Source organism: Dromiciops gliroides, chromosome X (genome assembly GCF_019393635.1).
Source record: "Dromiciops gliroides isolate mDroGli1 chromosome X, mDroGli1.pri, whole genome shotgun sequence".
Classification (NCBI taxonomy): domain Eukaryota; kingdom Metazoa; phylum Chordata; class Mammalia; order Microbiotheria; family Microbiotheriidae; genus Dromiciops; species Dromiciops gliroides.
The window spans coordinates 516990-536609 of NC_057867.1; the positions used below are offsets into that span (position 1 = coordinate 516990).

Genomic DNA, 19620 nt, shown 5'->3' on the forward strand with positions numbered 1-19620 from the left:
TAACGCCCCCCCCAATAACATAGCCCTTCCTTGTGACCCATAAGTATAATCCCGTAAAACAGGACCACATGCTGAGCGCCACACCCCCCCCCTGCCCCCCAGCCAGCACCTCCCTACCAGAGAGTGGGAACACACTTCCTCCTCCCTCAGGCTGGTCACTGCCTTGATCAGAGTTCTTAAACCATTGCTGCCCACTTCAGACAGTTATCAACTGTTCCTCAATGACTGGGCCCTTTGCTTCCTCTCACTGAGGCTTAGGGGTCTCATCTAGAAAACCCAACTTGTAACATCTCCCTCCTGCAAGGCTGGATTCCAATCTTTGTCAAATGTCAACTCTTAGAGATTTCTCTTGATTCCCCATAGATTCTGTATGACAGATTGGGATATCAGAAATATTTAGGAGGATTGGGTCAAAAATAGACTCAGATTAGCTGAGTCCAGCCCAGAAGCCAGGGTGCCCATACCCTCCATGTTAATAGCACCCTCCCCATTGTATCTTGGAAGAATTCTCTCAGAAGCCTGGGGCTTGCCAATGAAGTCTTGGCTATGAACTTGGCCTCTGTAGTTAATCGAGTTGGACTGGTGCTTTAAAGTGATCTTGCAGTCTTGAATGTGGGCTTCAGGACCTTGAAGTGAGCTTTGAGTCATCAGAGTCTCATGCTGATCTCTTTTTACTTAGGTTTCAATGTTTGGTGATAATATGGTGGAATGTCAGCTGGAGACTCACAATAACAAGATGGTCACTTTCAAGTTTGACGTAGATGGAGATGCTCCTGAGGACATTGCCAACTACATGGTAGGCTTTTCTTTAGGGTAATGCTTGGGGATTGGAGGTTCAAAAAGAAGTGTGGACCTCTGTGCTTGGAACACTGTTAAATGAACTGTGGCTTTTTTAAAAACTTGGGGTTTTTATCAATATCTTTTGGGTTTTTATATCACCAGACTTCTTCCCACTATCTCACCGTCCACACCCCCTTGTCAAGCCTTATAACAATGGTTTCTAAAGAAAAATCAGGCCAATAAGAAGAGAGAAGGAAAAATACAGCAAAAAAGCCTGGAAAATATCTGGCCTGTGTGTAATTTAAGATTCTAAATGTGGATTCTAATCTGTTCCCCCAGTTTGGGGAAAACTGACTAAAAATCACTGATAAAACGAGTTTAGGTTTTTGAGGGTTTATTGGAAAATAGAAAGAAAAAGATTGAGAACAGAATTCTAACAGCCTGGCATTCCTATCTTTCCTCAAATTTCCTGTGAAGTCCTCTGCCGCCACCACCATCAAGTCAGGAAGCCCAAAAGGCCCAGTGCTCTCTGCGCAGGCTCCCTTTCCTCCTTCCTGTCTCCTCCCAGACCATAGGAGGCTCCTCAAGTTGATTGGCTGGTAGCCTTGATAGACAGCACCCATGAGCAAACGTCATTTCCTGACGCCAAGGAAAAGCCACAATGCCTCTGAGGCATTTTCCTCATGGTGGAGCTTTCCCACAGCAAGTCTCCAGTAGGTGGCGTCATTCCAATCATTACACCTGTTCCATGCCCATGGACCTTTCACCTCTTCGGGAAGTGGGGATGGGGCAGGGGTGCTGTCTTTTCTTCTCTTTTCTTGGGGGCCAAGCTTGGTCTTTGAGGTTTTGCAACATTCCCTTTGTTTGGGGTCATTTTGTGGCCGTTCTTTTCATTGATGTCAGTGGTTTGCCCAGCTCTGCTTACTTGCTAGTGCATCAGTTCGTGTGAATCTTCTCACGATTCTTGGCATCTGCTGTACTAGTTTCTGGCACCACAGGAATAGCCATTCCCAAATTGATGGCTATCTACTTTGTTTCCAGTTCTTAGCTACTATGAAAAGGGAAAGAAACAGGTGCTTGTGCCAGGCACAGTGCTGGGCACTTTTACAATGATTATCTCACTTGAGCCTCACAACAACCCTGGGATGTAGGTGCTCTTATGATCCCTGTATTACAGTTGAGGAAACTGAGACAGGCAGAGGTGAAATACTTGCTCAGGGTCACCCAGTGAGGAAATGTCTGCCATGGGATTTAAACTCAGTTCTTCCTGATGCCAGCTCCAGCGCTCTGTCTACTATGCTCCACCAACAGTGTGCCAGTGCACTTGTCTTCATACAACCCCTCCAACATTGGTTATTCCATCTTTCATGTGGCACATGATTCCAATCAGACATCAGAGAACAATGTCTCGAGTCAGTTTGTGTGTAAGTTATATTTATGCAGTGGCTGATACTTGAACTTACAAATCTCATTCCTCTGGAGTACCTAGAACCCATAATGCATCAAGGTAGAGCCCAGTAGGTATCTGTTGATCTTAATTGGAATCTGCAGGTGCACTGCATCCTCCCTCCTCCCCCCTCCCCCCGTGTAGTTTTACAAAACCTTCATTGGCCCATTAAATTACTTATTATGTGACTGACTCAGAAAAGGAGGTAAGGGGCAGTTAGGTGGCACAGTGGATAGAGCACCAGCCCTGGAGTCAGGAGGACCTGAGTTCAAATCCGGCCTCAGACACTTAACACTTACTAGCTGTGTGACCCTGGGCAAGTCCCTTAACCCCACGTGCCTCACTTAAAGAAAAAAAGGAGGTAAGGTTATCTGGTGTTTCTTTTGTTTGAAGGAAGAGGGAAGATTTGATTTTCTTTGATTTTTCCTCATGTTTCCTGCTAACCAGAACAGTGAGGGCTCCTGGTTCATCTAACCCAGTTTTTTGCCCCTGGTGGGATTGTGTGCGCTTTCCATGTCTTCTTCGTACCTTCCTGAGAGATACTCTCTTCTCAATCTGGCTCCAATCTCTTTCCAGATTGATTACTACATTAGCAGCAAAAGTTGCTTCCTTCCATCATCCTTCCATGCCCTTCATCACCTACCTTCGTACCCTTGCTTAGGATTTCTTTCCCCCTTCCCTTCTGCCTTTTGGAACCCTAGGCTCCCTTCAGGCTTCAGTGTAGGGGCCCCTTCCTACAGGAAACCTTTCTCCCATCACTTTGGATGTGTCTTGGATGGCCTTTCTTCTGAGCCTCTTAAAAGCCCCTGCTGTGATGTCTGCCCTTGAAAGGCAAGACCTGTTTCCTTCCTCTGGCTTTTTATCCCGAGTATAGGGCAGGTATAATGGGTCTTTGGTAAGCCCTTAGCGACTGAGAGATGTTTCCAGAGCAGTCTCGATCATCTTTTGGGGATGCTTATTCTTTGATGTGCTGTAGGATGAGGTTCTTTTTGTTTCAGGAGGTATAGGGGGTGGGAGGTCTTGTTCTCTTATAGACCCAATTATCATGACAGGACCTAAACGAGAGTGTGCACGATCCTCTTGTCTAGCAGCCACCTCAATTGTTCTTGGCCAAGCTCAGTGCTTTGTTCTTTGTGGAGCCTGACATAAGGAGAGAATCCCATTCTGGAATGAGAACATATTTCTTGGCAGGTTGAAGATAACTTTGTGCTGGAGTGCGAGAAAGGGAAGTTTGTGGAAGAATTGCAGGTGGTTGTGTGCCATGCCCAGGAGATCCTTCGCACCCTCCCTGGCGGGGAGTCCGGTTCATCCGAATCCAGCAGCTATCAAGTGAGAGCTATTTCAGAAATTGTGTGTATATGAATGTGTGAGTGCGTATGTGAGTTGTGTATATGAGTGTGTGAGCACGTATGTATGTGAGTTGTGTGTGTGAGGATGGGTGGGGGGGTATTTTGTGTATCTGTGAGTGTGGCTATGTGGTGGTGTGTGGGTATGCATATTGTATGGGGGGAGTATAAGTATGTGAGTGGGTGTTGTGGGTGTGTATATGTGAGTGTAAGTGGGTGTGTTGAGTAAGTGCATGGTGGATTCATGTGTATGAGTATGTGGGTACACATTGTGTGTGTGTGAGTGTGTGTGTGAGTATGAGTGTGTATTGAGTGTGAGTTGTCTTCTGTGAGTGTACATATGTGGATGTTATGGGGGTGTGCTGTATAGAAAAGGTCTTACTCTTTTTCATTTGTCATTCAGACAGGACCAGCTGAACAAGCACAGATGAATCCTGCTCCCACTCAAGGCTGCTGTGAGTACCTGGAGTCTGTTCACCATTTGGCGGGATTTTGCCCCAATTCCCAGAAAAGCTGTTTGTAAAGAAGGGAACCCAACTGTTATCAAAACTTCCCTGACATTTCCAAAGCACCCTTCTCAGGCCTACTACAAAAAAATTAGACCATGTGTCCCCCACTGCTTTTCTTTCCAAGAGCTCTGATCGCATGTGCACTTTGGGACCAGAAGAGGGGTTGTGAATGCAGATGGCATTTGTCTGATGACTGGATTGTGCTCACCTGAGACTCATATCGCCTTTCCTTGCTTAGGCTCCTTCCAACAATGGTGGTATTTGGCCCAGTTCTTGCCAATCGAAAGACCGTGCAGAAGCTGGAGAATCCTTCAGTTTGGGGGATCTCCAACCTGGGTCCCTTGGCTCTCTTCCTTGGTGTCTTGCATTTTGCTGCACATTTTGTGCCAGGTGTGGGACCAGTGGGAAGAATGATCTGAGGCTCTGCTTTTGGGTGGTGGAGTACCACCTCCATTTTGTGGGCGAGCAGAGCCTGGAGATTGTTAATTGCTGTGAGTGAGCTGAAAAACCCAGAAGGGCCTGACCTACCTCTGCTCGTTGCCAGTGGTGACTTTTGTTCTTCTAGCACATTTCAAGCTGACAAGAGGCGGCTTTATGTTTTGCACGTTGGACTCCTTGCTAGTCAATCGAACTCGCCCGACTGCTCCGAAAAGTCAGTGTTGTTTTTGAGACGATTGCCTTAGCCCCCAAGGTTCAAAGGCTTGCCCATGAATGTAATGTGTCTGTGTCATTCTTTCTGCAGCTGACTCTGCTCCTCAGTCCTCCCCAGTTGGTCGCTGGAGGTTCTGTATCAATCAGACCACACGCAATCGCGAGCCCCTGAGCCTTCCTGAGTCACAGCTCCTTGCTGGTAAGCTTTCGTTCTCTAGCTGGCTTTCTCCACCAGACTCTTTCAGGTTCTCCTGGCCCCAGCATCCTCTTGTTAGGACTTGGTGCTAGGCCCTGGTGTTGAGAAGGGGCAGAGAAACAAAAACCAAGCACTGGGAGCAGTCAGGGTTGGGGCTCAGGATCCTTTAGGTTTAGCTTTTGTGCAAAATTTGCTTGGATTCATACCACACTTTTCTTCTTTTACAATGACTCTAAGAAGATTTCAAAGTAAAAAAGCTTTACAAGCTATGGGTTCGATCCCCAGACTGGGTGGAAGCCTCTGTTAAACCCATGGACCGCTTTTGTGACCGTGGAGCCTTCTCTTCATTAGTGTCTCATCAGCTTTTTCTAGAATAATTTTGACTTAGACAATCTCAGAATAATCTCTTGGAAACATAAAACTCTTGACCATAAAGTTGCCTGTCACTTCCATTCTTGGAGCAGCCTCAGTTTCCTCTTCCATAAGACTGAGAATACAGAAGAATGGCAGTCAGTTGGTCTGAGCCTTGGCAGGCAGAGGGGAGGGTAGCTGAATTCACCAGTGTGATCAAAGGGCTGCAACATTTCACAACTATGAACACCAACGCAACCATCCATCCACCATCTTCCTTTGCTGTGGCTGGAAATGATTCATCCTCTGGTGGCCAAATGAGCTTCTCTGAACTAACATGGGCTGGGTACTGTCTAATCCAGCAAACTTTTATTAAACACCTCCTGTATACAAGATATGATTCTAGACACTGTGGAAACAAGGAGAAAGTGAGTGAGTCTCTCTTCTGAAATGCAAATGCAAGAATCCAGAGAAACTGAGAAAGGCACATTTCTCTGAGTAATTGGAAAGAATGTATGATGAAGTTGGCTGATGCTCTACTGGGGGAGAAGCGAAGATCCCCTCAGATCTTGGGTATCTTCAAAGGGTATGGAGGGAGTGGAATGAGAAAAACAGAGGACCTGAGGAGGAATTAGGGAGGGGAAGAGGACAAAGACATTCATGTTGAGGGAGGAAGAAGAACAGGGTGAAGGGACCTGCTGTCTCTCCTGGTTGGAATGCGTGAAGAGAATAGTATACAAATATGTAAGAAGAGATGGGGGAACTGGACACCAGAGAAAGCTCACTCTTCTCTGAAACAGATCAGGGGCAGCTAGGTGTCGCAGTGGATAGTGCACTGGTCCTGGATTCAGGAGGATGAGTTCAAATCTGGCCTTAGACACTTGACACTTACTAGCTGTGTGACCCTGGACAAGTCACTTAATCTCACTTCCCCAAGCCAAAAAAAAAACCACACACACACACACACACACACACAACAGATCAAGGAGGGCCGGACCAAGGAGATGAACAGTGAGGTGCAGAAATAGACCAATCTCAGCAAGTGGGGACACATTCACAGACTGGGGGCAGGGAACACCAGGTTTAAGGAAGATGAAACCGAGCTTCTGACCCTGAAGCAGCAACAAAAAGGCCAAGGAAAAAGCCAAGACCTGGAAACAAACGGCAGCATGAGGATGTCACGGGATGGGATTGTGCTATAAGAAAAGAGAAGAGAGCTGATTTCAGAGACTCCTGGGAAGAAGCATAGAAACTAGGGAGAGTGAAGTAAGCAGAACCAGGAGAACCTTTTCTACAAGGCTAGCCACATGCTGAAGCCCAACCACTCTAAAAGACTCATAAACTCTGACCAACACAATGAGGCAGCTAGGCCCAGAGTACTGGGCCTGAGGATAGCAGAACTGACCAGTGCAGTGTCTCCAGAGGACAGATAATGAATTTGAACACCAACCTCTTGCCAGAGAAGCAATGAGCTCGGTACAGAAAGACACTTGCTACATTTATGTGGGGGTTCAGTTTTCTAGTTCTGCTTATTTGTTACAAGGGGTTTTTTCCCCTTGTGGTTTTTTCATTGGGAGAAGGTGGGATATAGAGGGAGGGTTCACACTATAGTGTACCTCAGGGGGTAAAAAAGAAAGAGGGCCACAGAGGACATTTTATAAAATGAACAGAAGAGAAAAGGAGGACGCTCAAAAGGGAGCACAGACAAGCAGTACAGTTTTGAAATTAATGTGTAGGATTTGTTATTTACTTTTTTTTAAGTTTGGTATGAAATGGACATTCATTGTGTCATATAGAAGCCTGATTCTTTTGTGTTCTGCTGTGTGTATGGAAATGCTCTTTTTTTGGTGTTTTAAGTTCAAAAGAAACAAATTACCTCAAAGGCTAAGTAGTTAATATTAGGAATTATTTCTTCCATTCATTTGTTAAAGGTTTTGTTCTCTCCATAACTAAAATGGATAGTTCCCTTTTCTTGTTTACTGATAGGAGTGCCAACAAGTTTATAGACTATTAATCCAGATTTAGGATCATTGTTTTAGGGTTAGGGAGCTAATTTTTTTGATGGCTGTTTTGCTTTTTGATTTTCCCTACCATTTCTTTGAATGACAGTTCCTTGTCCCAGTGTAATCGACTTGAAGCAGTGATCTTCTCAGTTGGGTTCTATTTCTGGATGTCTTTAATTTCCCCCCCTATTTTTTATTTAAACCTTTGAAATCCATGGTCTGGACTAATTCCTTTTCATCCTTCCTGTTATCGTCTCTCTTTTGCATGTCCTGTTTGCCCCCTGCAGCTGTTTTCCCAGGGCTTCTTGGCACCTTAAGGATCAGAGTCCTAAGCCTTGGCTTGCCTTTTTTTCTACTTGTTGGGACTTACTTCCATGACGGTGTTGGAAGCTCCCCAAATTTCTTCTTTTGGGTCTCAGGCTTGGAAAAGTGTTCCTTCTCTCCTTCACCCCATATATAAGTATGTTAAGAAATGATTGCCCCCCAACTTCCTGGTAATTTAAAAGAATAAACCCACTTATATTAAAGTCGCTGGTGCTAAGCACCCACATTCTCGGCCCTTCTCATAAAATTAGCAGTGAAGACAATTGTTTGGGATTGGAAGGCAGCTTTACTTGGTGCTGTGGGAATATCCTTCATTCATGGGATCTGTATGATGTAGAACCTTGTGCCAAGGAAGATGAGAGAGGTGTCTGCATAGGGTCTAAATTGTTACCTTTGAGTTCTTTTTTTTTTTTTTAGGGATTTTTTTGTTCTTTTTCTTTTAGTGAGGCAATTGGGGTTAAGTGACTTGCCCAGGGTCACACAGCTAGTAAGTGTTAAGTATCTGAGGCTGGATTTGAACTCGGGTATTCCTGACTCCAGGGCCAGTGCTCTATCCACTGCGACACCTAGCTGCCCCACCTTTGAGTTCTAATGGGTTTTTTTTTTTACTTTGAAAACCTCCCCAGATTGGGCCCCCAGTGATGGAGAGGGTCTGTACGAGGTGTGGCCCAACTTTGAACTCTTTACTGAACTACTTACTTAACCTTTTATTCTTCTTGTTGCAGATTTGGGGAATACTAGCAACAAAGACCTCTCCTCGCAGGATACACTTCTCATTGTGGCAACCCGCCCACTGCAGGGTGAGCTTTTGGCATCCACACCAGAACCCAAGGATTTGGCAGATGGTAAGACTTCTCAATGTGCTGGTCCTGAAACTGAACAGCTAGCCCCTCTTCATCGGGTAGAAGAGAACAAGATACCAATTCTCCATTCTGCTGGGAGTTCACGTGGCCCTGCTGCTGCAGTCCATCCTGTTCAGAATCAGTTTGGGGAGTCCATCAAACAAGTCCCCAGCACTCGTCTACCTGTACACCCAGGGTACCGAGCCGAGGACCACCTGGGGTTAGGTGTTTCCCACCCCGGAGAGTCAACTGCAGTCACTGAGAGCTTAGTTCCACTGCAGGTGTGTGAGTCTGAGCCAAGCCCTCAGGCCTCCTCAGTGCAGTGGCCACCTGGATGTGGCCCCTTGGCCTCTCAAGAGGGGGCAGTTGCTAGGAGCGTTGAGGCTGCTTCTGCCCCTCAATTGGTCACACATGCTCAGAGCCCAGGCCTTGATCCAGCCCCTCTTCATTCCTCATTAGTGCCTGAGGGAGACGGTGAAAGACCTCCCAAATTAGAATTTGTAGACAACCGCATTAAAACATTGGATGAAAAATTAAGGAACTTGCTCTATCAAGAGCACGGCACGTCTAGTCTCTACCCTGAGAGTCAGAAGGACACCACCAACCTAGAGTCTCCGTTTTCCTCTTCTTCCTCTGCCGAGGAGGCTCTCTGTGTCCCTGGGCCTGAAGTTCTGGGTGCAGGGTACCATGGAAGCCGGGGCAGCCTTGCACAACAGGCCAGTGCACAGCAGGCCAACTCTGAGCTTCTGTCTTTCTGTGCTGTGGCTCAGCCTGCTGACAGAACTGTTCTCAGAAGGGAGCCAGCCAGTGTGACCACTTCTGCATCCAGTGAGTTGGGTTCGCATGTAAGTATCTCTCATTCTATCCTAGTGTCATCTTCCCTCAGAGGGTGAACTCGGGCCAAAGGAGTGAGGTGCTGAGGCTTGACCAGTGTAGGGACTCCCCCAACTGATGTAGCTCCCTCTTCAGGCTGGCTCACCCTGCCACCAACCTGGGGCTGGGTGTAGGAAGCCAAAAACCCTGTTGTGAAGTGGGTGAGGAGGCCCTGGGCTAGGAGAAGAGGGAGATGGGCACTTTTTTCTAAGGGGAACCAACATACTAGCGTACTGTTTGAAGTTGAAAGGGGCCTCAGAAGCCATCTAGTCCGTCCCTGAGAGTAGAGCTTCCCAAGGTCTCACAGAGGCCAGAAACAACCTCCAGGACTGATTTGTAGACCACAGTACTCAAGGTGGTCCCTAAGTGTGCCTAGCATTGATAGGCAGGAAAACCTCAAACCTCTTCTCTGACTTCCCCGCGGCCAGAAATGCTTTGGCTGTGCCCCCTCTGACTCCTATCCTTGTGGCATCTCACCGAGCTCCTTCTTAGGACTGAGACATGTAAATGTACACCTTCAAAGGGTATGACGGCCTTTTTCAGAAGGCAGGGTCTAGAGACCCCTGAGGAAGATGGTTGGTTTTTTAGGCCCAGTGGTGTCTGTGGAAGATTTCCAGGCCAGTAGCTAACTGTTTGGGAAGAGATTCTCAAGTAGCCGGTGGGGACAGAATCCAAATGAACTAGAAGGGAGATTGCATTTAGGAAGCCCCCTGTCAGCTTCAAACGGTCCAGCAGGAGCCAGCTCTCTGTAGGGTCATGTGTCTATAAGAGAGAGTGAATTGTGTTCATTCTTTCCCCGGTGAGCTTTGAAGCCCTGTTCTGCTTCTAGTTTCGGCTTTTACCTGATACTTGTCCTCTGCCTGGGGGCGCTGCCTGCTGGCTTGGATTGAGGCTCTAATTGAACCAGTTCCTGAAGCTTTCAGAGCTGGCCTTTGGACCTTTCCTTCCATTGGCTCTTTTTCAGAATCCAAATAGGATCTGAGTTTCCAGTAATCTCTCAGAAGATGGCTCTCTCTAGTCTTTCCCAGATTATCTGGCCCCTTGAGGAGCCCCAAGTCCTTGGGAGTGGAAGCAAGCAAGCAAGCAAGCAAGCAAGCATAGATGGACCTACTAGGTGCCAGGCCTTATGCTAAGCCCTTTGCAGATAGGAGCTTTCATTGATCTTCACAGGCATCCCAGTATGATGAGCAAACCCAGGCAAGCAGGGGCAAAGTGACCTGGCCAGGGTCACTCAGCTGATCAGTGTCTGAGGCCAGTTGGAATTCTGAGCTTCTGGACTTCAGGTCCATCTCTCCTTCCTATGTGGCACCCCTAGCTGCTTGCCTCAATGAGGCTAAAAGGGCCTACTTAGAAGAGGAGCTTCAGTCTGAGTTGAGAGGGAAAGTAGAGTGGGGTGGGCTGAGACGATTTGGAGGTCCCAGCAAATGAAATCTGGTCAGCCCCTCCCAGTTCTCTGGACTCTAGCTCCCCCCCCCCCCCCCGCAAGTGGGAGTTAAGTGACTTGCCCAGGGTCACACAGCTAGTAAGTGTCAAGTGTCTGAGGCGGGATTTGAACTCAGGTCCTCCTGAGTCCAGGGCCGGTGCTTTATCCACTGCGCCCCCTAGATTCTAGCTTCTTAAACGGGATTGTGATCCCAATGTGGGGGTCATGCAAAGTTTGGCAACAGTAAAAAGTTATGTATACATGTTTTATATACCTGTATACCTGGGGTTGGGTAAAAATTTCTTGGGCAAAAAGGGGTCGTGAGTGAGAAAAGTTGAAGGAAAAAAAAAAGTTGAAGAAGCCCCGGGCTAGAGGAATCTAAAATCAGTTCTGAAGTCGTCATCATGTCTTTTTCCTCACTTTTCTCTCCTTTAGGATACATCCCCTGATGTTTCCCTTCCAGGAGAACCTGAAGCCTACCCTGCTTCCGTGTTGAGTGGTGGTGGCAGTGGCGGCAGTGGTGGCGGCGGCGGCAGTGGCGGCGGCGGTGGCAGTGGCGGCACCTTCTGTCAGCACACAGGAGGTGGATATCTTGGCCTAAGCTTTACTTGTCCTAGTCTCCAAATTCCTGTTAGCAAGAAATCCAGGACTCGTAAATTACAAAGCTAGGCATAGCTTTGACCAGAGATCCAAAGCCCATCAAGGTAGTGTGTGCTTACAGTCAGGGCCATGGACTAGGTAACATCACTTTAATTTCCTTTGGGGAATTTTGGTTTTTATGAACAAGTGTTAGCATATTTTTCCACCAAGCCCATGTTTTCACATGTCCCGTGATGCCACTGCCACTTTCCTTTGCTTTTTGTGACCAGTTTATTGCCATTTTTGTTTCACATAGAAGCTCAGATTGGGAAAGCATCTTGTGGCACCTAATTCTGAGCTTGGGAACCGGCAGGCTGTTCCTCATTCTTGCATTGATTGACACTTTGTAACCTCTGGAGGCCGAGTGAAACTTCTTTCTTCTACTTTTTGGGGGTCTGACGTATGCCTGAAATCTTGACAAACACTGTTCTTGTTTGTTTATCGTTGGGCCAGAGCCAAGATCCGAAGGTGCTTCAGCCACACTGCCTCAGGCAGGAGAGTCTGCATTTCTCAGCAGTTGGACAGCGCCTGGCTCATTTCAGCGAGGCAGGTTCCAGGTTGGTGTCTCAGTTTCATCCTTTGTTCAGAATTGGGGGGGTGGGGAGAACGGCGTAGGATCTGGACTTGTCGTTTCCTTTTCCCCATGATGTACAGCGTGCTAAGAAGCAGAGTCTTTCCTAATTGGCTTTTCTCTGGTACACTCCTGTTACAGTATTAGGTATTCACTTTCTCTGTGTTGGGGCCCTTCAGTAGGTGTTTCTGCTAGGATCGAATGAATGTTATTGGCCCTCTCAGTCCCCGGGTGAGAGATATGGGGAGCTTGGCAGTTGGGGTTCTGTATCAGCCTTTGGCTCCCCTCAGGCCAGCTAGCCGTTTGCAGATTTTCCCTGAGGACATCCTCCTACTTGACTCTCTCTGTGCCTCAGGTTGTCACTGTACCTCATCAGCAGGTGAATAAAGTGGCTTTTTGTGACAAAGACTCTGTACGTACAACCAAACAGGTCCTGACCAGTCCCAGCGAAGATGCTGGAAAGGACACTTGGATTTCTTCGGCAGCCCTCAGCTCTCACCCTGAACCTCACAAAGATGACCAAGCCTTGAAAGAAGGGGAAAACCTTTTGTCTCTGAGCACGACATGTGAGACTGAGCCAGCCTCCATGACTCCAGAGAAAGAATCCTCTGCTACAGGAAGTAGTGCACAATCTGGGCCTGAGCCATGGCTTAAGGACAGGCCCGGGGTGGCTGTTTGGACACAGCTGAGTTCTGAGAGTGAATCTCCCGCTCTTCTGGGCCCCTCAGAAGAGTTGGAGGGAAGTCCCAGGGAAGGGAAAACCTGTTGCTTAGCAGTCCAAGAAGAACCACCCTATGTTCAGACCCAGAGTGCACTCTTCTATTCTCCATCCTCCCCGATGAGCAGTGATAATGAATCTGAAATTGAAGATGAGGACTTGAAAGTGGAACTGCAGAAATTACGGGAAAAGTAAGTAATGGTTTTGCCATCTCAGACACCTGGCTTTCTGAGCTTGGAATTTGGGTTGGGGTAGGCCTGCAATCCAGGGTCGAGAAGCCAGAAGTGGGGAGAATTGGCATGAACCCTAAGAAAGCCCTGACAGGAAAACTACAGACCATACATGAGAGGGAGCTTGGAATGGTGAAAGCTGATTTTCTGCTCTAGAAGCTTCATGAATTTTGATGCAAAGTCTTCGAATGCCTTGTTTGCATTTGCTGGGAACTGTCTAGAATTCCCTGTTTTCTTTGGGAGTTGTAACTAAAATCTTTTCCATCAATTAGAAGGGCCCTCAGCCCTGGAATCTATTCCAACCCCTCTCTGACTAAGAATCTCCCAGGGGGGGTCATCCTATGAGAGAAGGGGCTGCACAGGGCCATGGAGCTATAGGCATGGTGATCACATCACACTGCTGCTTCACATAGGGCCTGTGGACCACTCCGATGCCCAGATCTTTTTTAGATGAGTTTCAAGTAATATTTGGCTATCAAGGTGATGTTGACAAAAGTCCTTGGAACTAGAATTTCAAAACTTTCTGCAGTTTTGTTTTAATAAAGGGGTAGAGCTGATGTTTCAGTGTTTGTGCGTGCATGTACATATGGGGAAGGAAAGGATGTTTTTCTACAGTCTTTTCCCTTTAGACTCTCTAAAAAATTAGAAAAAATGTTCATGTCAATTCAGAGGAGTATTAAACAGCATATTTGGCTTTATTATTTCCTCTATTCTACCTCTAGAATGAAATAATGAAGCATTTCTATCTTTCTTTCCTTTTTTTTTTTGGTTTTTGGGTGAGGCAATTGGGGTTAAGTGACTTGCCCAGGGTCACACAGCTAGTAAGTGATGAAGCATTTCTTAAGCACACACCATGTGCTGAACATGGGGATCCAAAGAACAAAGTGAGACAGTCTGGCGCTGCTCTTGAGGGTCTTCTCTTCCTCCTACCCATTCACCCCATTTCTTCTCAAACATGTCAGTCTGTCATCAGAGTCTGGAGGTGGATTGATCCCATGGATCACCACAAGTCCCCTGAAGTCAGGGTTGGTCATTGTGTTGGGCAGAGTTGTTTGTCTTTCAAATCCTGCTGTCATTGTAGAAATCGTCCGTCATTCCCCCCCCCCCCCCCCCCCCGCTTGTTTCCTTCTTCATCAGGTCTCTCTGAAGCCAGCCCCTAAAGCAGCACTTACAACCTGCTAGGCTGCCGTTATATTCATTCATATACTGTGATTTGTTGAGTGGTCGCCCAGGGATATGTGAGCTCACCTTCTCACGGGGGGGGGGGGGGGGGGGGGGGGGGGGGGGGGGAGATGTAGAAGAGGTGGCAGGATGAGATCAACTGAAAAGCTCCCTGTGGTCCTTCAGGTGCAGAGGTGAGGCAGGTGCTAACCCATTCCCATGAGTAAGACCATATTCGTTTCTGCGGTACCTACCTTGGTCCCTCAGTAGCCTGGGGCTGCTGCTGTTGTCGGGCTGATTGGGTGACCCTGGCCATCGGTGGGGGTGGGGATGGCTAGCCTCTTCTCCCCAGGGCTTGCTTAGCCCTTTAGGTTTGAAGTCTTGGGTCTAAGGGGAGATGGTGGCCTCTATCTCCATCCATCTCTCTGTCAGCCCCCTAACTCTCATCCCACACACACATACACACACACACACGTGTGGCTCAGAGGCTGGACTTTGTGTGTGTGTGTGTTTCTCCTGAAAGAGCAGTGGATACCCTCTTCTGTTCAGCTCTTCGGCACTTGTTGGCCAGCGAGCTTCTCCTAGTCCTTTGCCATTCTAAATAATGATGCCAGGTATGGCTTTGAACAGTTTTTATCTCCCTTGCGGATTACCATATCCACACATTTATGTAGTTCTTGGATTCAAGGGAATTCAACAGAACCACGGTGGCCAGACATAAAAATGATCTCCACTAGAACATACTTGACAAACCCATATTTGTCATCCATGCTCTGGTTGAAGACTTCCAGGAGAGCAGAGTCTACCCCCTTCCCAGGTAGCTAATTCTGCCATTGGCAGCCTTGTTCTAACCTCAAGCCGAAATTGGCCTCAAGCCTGCTCCCTCCTTCCCCTCCCCCCCCCCACTTGGCTCCTGGCTCTATCCTCTAGAGCAAAGCAGGAAAAGTTCCGTCTGTTGTTCCCCCATGTGACGTGCCTTTCCAAAACCTCACCGTTGCTCCTGTGGGCCCCCTCCCCCCAAGTCTTCTCTTCTCCATGATTTCCTCAGATGCAGCCTCTTCACCCTCCTGGTTGCTCTCTGATTTAGCAATGGCCTTCTTCAACACCAAGACCCAGGAAAGGAGGCCTCCATGCCTGCCTTGATGCCATCCCAGATGGCAGTAGCGTCACACTGCTGTCCACTAAGACCCCCAGATGCTTTTCAGACAAACTACTGTCACATCTTGTGTTTCTCAAGTTTAAGATTTAGCCCTAGTGTTTGAGCTCTTCTTTAATTCTTCGCACCGACCCAGCCTGCCACCTAATTGAACACTGTTGTCTATCCCACAGTTTGAAAGGGCTTTATGACAGGAAGGCAGTGAAAGCCAGATTGATAATAGACCAAATGATTCCCCCCAATCCCCCCCAAATCCCATGATTCTCTCAGTAGTCACAGAAAAGACATTTGATCAAAGCAATCTTGAAAACCCCAGGAGCATACGGGCAACACCGACAGGGCCTTGTTACTGGGCCTGGGATTTTACTGGGATGGGAACCTCCTGGATGAGGCATCTCCATTCACCAATCCAGTGTGTGAGCTCAGAGAGCTGCCTAGAGCTTTCAGAGAGATGAAGTGGCTTTTCCAGGGACACACGGCCAACAGCAGTCAGACACAGGACTTGACCCCAGCGGGCATCTAGCCACTGCCTCCTATCTTCTATTCTCTCATGAAAAAGAGATGGAGGCAAAGAAGAGACGACTCAGATTGAGTTCTTTTGCTCTCAGCAGATGGATGTGTGCTTTGAACCTCAGGGGCAGCTGGCTTTGGATCGGGTTTGGAGGTGGTTTTGAAAAAGGGCCCCAAATTGTCCACTGGTCATGTGCCCTCACTGACTTTGGATTTTTCTCTTTGGACTTTTCAGACACATTCAGGAAGTCGTGAACCTTCAAGCCCAGCAAAACCGGGAACTGCAAGAGCTCTACCATCGCCTCCGGTCCATTAAAGACAGCAAATCCGAATCCTCTGAGCTGCCTCTGCAGCCTGCGTCCCCTCGACGGCCAAGGTCCTTCAAAAGTAAACTCCGAAGCCGTCCCCAGTCCTTGACACATGTGGACAATGGGATCGTTGCTACAGGTAACTGTTGGCATCATTCCCCTGGGCCATGTGAAAGATTTATAAGGAATGAGTCCCCACTTCTCTTGTGAATAGGCGTGGCCTTGGTAAGTTTTTGAAAGAGAGGCTAAAGCCAAGAGTTTCTCTGAGTTTTTTCCTTGGGGGATGTGGTCTGTGTATGTAGTGGGGAGGACATTACCACAGTTTCCTACACAAGTGTCCAAATGTAGACTAAACCGTAAGCGTTTGTTTCCAGCTGACTTGACTGAGTTTCTCTGTTCACCAGAACAGATTTCAGGTGGCTCCTGGGTGGCTTCACACTGCTTCCCTCTTCCCAGTTGGGCCTCATGTGCCCTCCTCCAATCAGTGCTTAACCTTTTTGGAGCTATTGCCAGCATTCTTTGAGGGGCTTGAATCAGCTGGCAGCTCTTGGAGTCAGGGCTAGCATTGGGTTTGGCACCTTCCAGCTCTTTCCTAATCTCAGCCTTGCTTTATGCTGGGGGGCCAAGCTCTGGGACATGGCCCTGAATGGAAGCCCCATCAAAGGACACTGAGTGAGCATCTCTTACGTGTCCTTTGCTCTTGCCTCCATGAGCTCAGACTCATAGGGGATGGGCATTTGACATGAGGTGAGTGGTGGCTGATAAGCATTTATCGAACTGAATTTGAGCCTCCCCACAGCCCTGTGAAAAGTCAAAGGGAATGGGCCTGTTTGAGAGCCGAGAGTCCTGGAGGCCAGGGATGCAAAGGGACAATAGATGTCCCAGGCCAGCTACAATTCTCACTCAGATTTCTGGTCCCAAAGTCTAGGCCACTTTCCACAGTGCTACTTGTAAATGATAAAAGGACTTGGGCATTTTTCTTGATACCTTGGGGTTTTGCAATCATCTTCATTTCTGAAGATTTCCCTCCTATCTTCACTACCCAGAAAGCCTTGCCTTTGGCTAGAAAAGCGGCAAAATTCACCACTGCTTCAGTGTACCCAAAGCCCCTTGCCCTGGTGTCCCCCACCCCACTTGGGCCTTTTTCTTTGGATCCAGGGACATTTTTGTTACACAGCATTCTGTTTCCTTTTGAAAAATGATTTTCACGATGTCTAATAGAACTTAAAAAACTGTTGCCTGCCTGTCCTGAGTAGCCAGAAAAGGGCCCCCACATAAATGCATGCCTGGGGTTCACTTCAGGCCTCTAGCCAGGTAGCTGCACTCTGGGGTGGCCCCTTGATTTTTCTGTTATTCTTGTCTAAGAAGTAGACTGTGACCCATCTTCACTGCAGTTCTCTCTGTCCCCTTTCCTGGAGCCCTGGGCTGTCAGAACAAAGAAATGGTGATCTGGGGAAGCCAAGAACACCTTGAGAAGCAGCATAGAAATATCAGGAGCCATGGCTTCCAGTCCCCGGGTGAATTTGGGGTCCTAGAGCTTTGGCAATTTGTTCTCAGATCACATCCTCTGTCAATGGTAGGGTCTATTTTCTAAGCCATAACAGAATTTAAATCTGCATTGATCTTACTGAAAGAAACTCATCTCAAAGACAGGCATGGAAATGATCCCTTTTCAAAACAGGACTTCGGTCAACCAGGCAGAGAAATGCACTGGGTTTTTTGCCTGAGGAATTTTGCTTTGACAGTTTCTCACACAGGGAGGGGGGAAAGGAACCAAGTGAAAGAAAGCAGGACAAGAAGGGTGTTGGCAGCACCAACCCAGCCTGCCTCTGGGGGAATTCCAAACTACCAAGTGTAGAGTCAGGTCAGCGCCTGGAAAACACTTTGTTTTCTCCATCCACTGGACAGAGCCTGTTGGGATTCAGGTTAGAGTCAGTCCTGTGGATTGTCGATTTATAGACTGTATCTTCACACTGTCAAATTGGGGGAGGCTTAAGAAAAAAACAACAATCAAGAAGGCAGCAATTAGTAAGTGCCTACTGTATGCTAGGTTCTCCTATGGGCTGGGGATAGATAGAAATAGCTTCCAGGAAGGAAACCGTGAGGGTGTCCTGTCACTTTGATGAGGTGTGCACTTGGGAGTCAGTCAGAGACTGCAGTTTCTGAATGTCTCTTGTAACCAGTGGCTCTTATTCCTGCCAACCCTGACCCTCAACATTCAACTCCCCTGCTCTTTGTTCTAGACCCGCTGTGCATGGGGAACAGCACGACTTCTTGTCAGCAGTCACCGGCCAGCAAGAAAGGCATGTTCACCGATGACTTGCACAAGCTGGTGGATGATTGGACCAAGGAAACTGTGGGCAATGCTCTCATGAAGCCAAGCCTGAACCAGCTCAAGCAGAACCAGCACAGGCTGGAGACTGACAACTGGAACAAAGGCCATGAGGTGAGTGGCTGAGTCACAGACTGGGGCTTTGGCGGCTACAGGGGATGCTGCTGCTGCTCACATGCTCAGTGACACTTGGTGAATGGAGCAGATTTCAGGGCACGTTGGCTCCTTTGGGGAGACGGGCTAAGCAACAGTGGTGACAACACACATTCTCTCCATGCTGAGGCACGTGGCATCCTGACACTTCGGTGAATGAGTTTCTGTGACCCTAGGGGTGACTGCTCTGGAGTCAGTGAATAGTGTCCTAAAGATTTGGGTGTTCCGGAGCTAAAGCCTGTTCTACCTGTGGTGGCCCAGGAAGAGCAGGAGAGCAGTGAGAGCTGTGGAGGGGGGTTGGCCTTGGGGAATGGGGAAGGTCTCGGGGCTCCACTGGAGGTGAGAAAAGTGCCAAGAAACTGATAGCTCTTTGTTTGTGCTGTTCTTTCCATCAGAACCCTTCCTCTACAGTGGCTTACACATCAGCCTGGATCTCCTCTCTCTCTCAGATCCGTGGCCCTGTCCCAGCAGCCTTGCCACAAGGAATCTCCCTCCCATCCTTCCCCGGAGCCTTGCCTTCTTACGGAGTGCCACACGCCTGCCAATATAACACCGTGGGCGCCACTGGGTACCCAGTGCAGTGGGTGGGAATTTCAGGAACGGCTCCACAGCCTGTAGTAATCCCCAGCCAAGCCGTGGGCCCCTTCCAGCCTGGGCTGAATTTGCCGGCCTTTCCAGCTGCCCCAGTGCAGAACTCGGCCCCAGGCCTCCCTGGGCCCAAGTGAGAGCACTGGTCAGAAAGGCCCCCCTCCCCCTCCTGCCATGGTGTGCTTGTCATTCTGTAGAGATGTGCACTTTGTACAGAGGGTGCTGTGCACGGGAATCATTTTTCACTCCACACCCCACTTCCTCTTTGATACTTGACATTTTTTTAAATGCTGGTCAGAATGCTTCAGGAAGCTTGCCTTTCGCATCCCCATCCCCAGGAAACTCTCAACCAGTTGTTGAGAGCTCTTCTTCAGAATTGATACCAATTGGCCTCTTGGCCTCCTTCCCCACCCCCCCACCCCCCCCCCCCCCCCCCCCCACTGTTCAGCTTGGTGAGCCTTGTCCATACATTTCACAGGGGCCACTTCAGATAATTGTCACCAAATGAG

At 48.3% G+C, this 19620-nt stretch overlaps 1 protein-coding gene across 3 annotated transcripts in view; it reads left to right on the top strand.

Annotated features, from left to right (window-relative positions):
- Nucleotides 1–19521, top strand: part of WNK3 (WNK lysine deficient protein kinase 3) — a 57388-nt gene extending 37867 nt beyond the window's left edge. The window contains exons 14-25 of one of the 3 annotated variants that reach the window (XM_043973706.1): nucleotides 680–796; nucleotides 3419–3556; nucleotides 3977–4028; nucleotides 4648–4734; nucleotides 4825–4932; nucleotides 8333–9294; nucleotides 11181–11328; nucleotides 11838–11941; nucleotides 12386–12864; nucleotides 15966–16177; nucleotides 18282–18484; nucleotides 18919–19521. In XM_043973706.1, the coding sequence (XP_043829641.1) occupies nucleotides 680–796; nucleotides 3419–3556; nucleotides 3977–4028; nucleotides 4648–4734; nucleotides 4825–4932; nucleotides 8333–9294; nucleotides 11181–11328; nucleotides 11838–11941; nucleotides 12386–12864; nucleotides 15966–16177; nucleotides 18282–18484; nucleotides 18919–19248 (2940 nt within the window). In that variant the 3' untranslated portion in view covers nucleotides 19249–19521. Of the gene's footprint in view, nucleotides 1–679; nucleotides 797–3418; nucleotides 3557–3976; nucleotides 4029–4647; nucleotides 4735–4824; nucleotides 4933–8332; nucleotides 9295–11180; nucleotides 11329–11837; nucleotides 11942–12310; nucleotides 12865–15965; nucleotides 16178–18281; nucleotides 18485–18918 lie in introns of all 3 variants that reach the window. The other 2 variants (XM_043973705.1, XM_043973707.1) reach the window with 2 other exon arrangements.
- The last annotated feature ends 99 nt before the right edge of the window (nucleotides 19522–19620 follow it).